This window comes from Chrysochloris asiatica, unplaced genomic scaffold (assembly GCF_000296735.1).
Source record: "Chrysochloris asiatica unplaced genomic scaffold, ChrAsi1.0 scaffold00254, whole genome shotgun sequence".
In the NCBI taxonomy this organism is placed as follows: Eukaryota; Metazoa; Chordata; class Mammalia; order Afrosoricida; family Chrysochloridae; genus Chrysochloris; species Chrysochloris asiatica.
In genome coordinates, this window is record NW_006408772.1 from 4,067,090 (window position 1) to 4,069,590 (window position 2,501).

The 2,501-nt window shown below is 36.6% G+C and overlaps 1 protein-coding gene across 2 annotated transcripts in view; it reads left to right on the forward strand.

Moving 5' to 3' along the window:
* The window catches only part of LOC102828499 (electrogenic sodium bicarbonate cotransporter 1-like), a 522,188-nt gene that overhangs the window by 444,089 nt on the left and 75,598 nt on the right, over positions 1-2,501 (forward strand). For both annotated transcript variants that reach the window (XM_006873779.1, XM_006873780.1), the window contains exon 16: positions 1,708-1,821. In XM_006873779.1, coding sequence (XP_006873841.1) covers positions 1,708-1,821 — 114 coding nt within the window. The remainder of the gene's footprint in view (positions 1-1,707; positions 1,822-2,501) is intronic.

A 2,501-nucleotide genomic window follows, 5' to 3' on the forward strand; every position in this document is an offset into this window, starting at 1 on the left:
TTCTACAACCCAGATAGACAAACTGAAGGAGCCATGCTCCTAACCCCTGGACTCCACAAGTATATTCTCCCAAAACTGAACTCTACCATATTATTATGAATTTTTGTTAACTTACCTCTAAAAAAACATGTGTACATGTTTCAGGATAGTTATTCCAGAGAAAATGAACCTCCCAAGGAGTAAAAGAACTTGTGACTTAAAAGAGCATTTTGATCCAGCTTTTTGTTAGTACCTAAGATTCCTACCACTACGTAACAGTCAAGATTGAATACTATGACTTTAGCATATCCACACTGTCCTTGATTCTTGCTCCTTACTTCAATTTCTGTTGAATACCTGGCACAGTCCCCTTTTGAGTTGGAACCAACTCAATGATACTTAACAAAAACAATAATCTGTTCTGAGTACCATGCGGCCACTCAGCCTATCAGCAATCTCTGTTCTTCTACCTAACAACATCAGGTAAATGGACTGCTCAATTCCTAATTTTTATTTAGCATGTATTCCTTCTGTATTACTTAACTGTGAATTTGTGAACATAAGGATTGTGTCTATTTTTTACTGTTGTCTCCCTTGCACCAAACAAAATACTAGGCTATTTTGTTAAGTGATCAAATTATTAGAATAATTGTATTATGGTGTATACCTACCTTATTGGGAGAGTTGGGTATCTGTTCTTTATTAATGCTTTCAGGCTTTCATCAAAACCATTAAAGTTTGCAGAGGAGCCTCCAAGCAACTAGATAGTCCAAGGCTGTGCCCTTAACAATTTACAAATGGCCACTCTCTGCTCAGTCAGTGGAAATGGTTTGGGCTTAATTGCTGCATCCTATAAATTCCAGACCTTGCACTGACCAGTGAGTTCTCAAGAAATAACCAACACACTTAAAAAGTAATAGAAGAATAATACTTCATAAATAACAGACTTTGAGTACTAGCTTAGAATAAGAAATCGTTTGATAAAGGTAATGAAACTGTCAATTTGGAACCAGTGCCTGGAGAATAACATCACACTTGGCAAAATGGAGGGTCAGCAAAAAAAGGGAAGGACCCAACAAGGTAGATTGCACAGTGACTGCGTCAGTGGGCTCAAGCATAGCACCGATTGTAAGGATGACACAGGATCAGGCAGTGTTTCATTCAGTTACGTGTCGGGTCGCTATGTGTCAGAACAACTAGATGGCACGTAACAACAACATCACTTGATGTTACTCTCCAGGTCTTTGTATTTACATTCCTTAATGGAATGTCATTTTTAATCTGCTCCCTACTAGCGTTTTGCTATCTTGAGTTTACCTTATATGATTTACTCCTATATTTCTGTCTACTCATACCCCCCACTTCCCAAATAATAAATATAATTCTGTCTTTGTGCAGATTTTCACAATGAGCCATGATTTTATACATGAAGAAAATTTGTACATTAGTTCAGGGATATAGTTTATTTGATTCCCCTCTTTCTGCCCTAACTTCACTCCCTACACACCACTTACACACTATGTCCTGTTCTGTGGCATCAGATATTTTATGGCCTGGTGATGAAGTGATACCAAAACTATTTTAAAAATAGCACCTAAACAACATTGCATTTCTTTCCATTTGTTCATAAAGTTGTTCTGTTAGCAAAGGCAGAATTTTTCATTCAGTTCGACCACAGGGAAATGTATGTGCTAAAACATCTTTTTTTTTTTCTGATTTTTTCCCTAGGCAAGAAAACTTATCAGTGACTTTGCCATTATCTTGTCCATTCTCATCTTTTGTGTAATAGATGCCCTGGTAGGTGTGGACACTCCCAAACTAATTGTGCCAAGTGAATTAAAGGTAGGTAAAAGACTGTCTTTTGGTCATTCCTGGTCTTTTGGCTTTTTCACTTTTTCCTCACTCTGCTTTATCATACTTTCTGTGAATTAGTTTTGTACATAGTCCCTGCCCACCTCCGCCACCAAAAAATGACTCTGATTAAATTCAAATAAACATTTATCTATTAATTCACTAAAATGAAATATAAGATTAGGATCCAAAGCAAGATCTACATTGTTGTTGTTAAGTACCGTGGAGTCGATTCCGACTCATAGTGACCCTGCACAGGGTTTCTGAGGCTATAAATCTTTACGGGAGCAGAACGCCTCGTCTTTCTCCCGCGGAGTGGTTGGTAGTTTCAAATTGCTGTCCTTAACATTCACAGCCCGATTCGTAACCACTACGCTACCAGAGCTCCTTAAGATTCACATTGTACTGATTTTATTTTGAAAAAATAATTTATAGCTATATATATTCTGCCATATATAAAGTATTTTACTTTTCCAAAGTATTTTCATACACATTATTAGCTTAATAATATTTCTTGAAATTCTGTGATATAACTATCACATGCTGATTTTATATAGTTGAGATTGAATCAGATATCCAAAAGTTAAATAAAATATTGAAGGTAGCAGGACTAATGACTATTACGATTTGAAGTTAGAACACAAACCTCCTGCCACTTTTCTGGTACACGT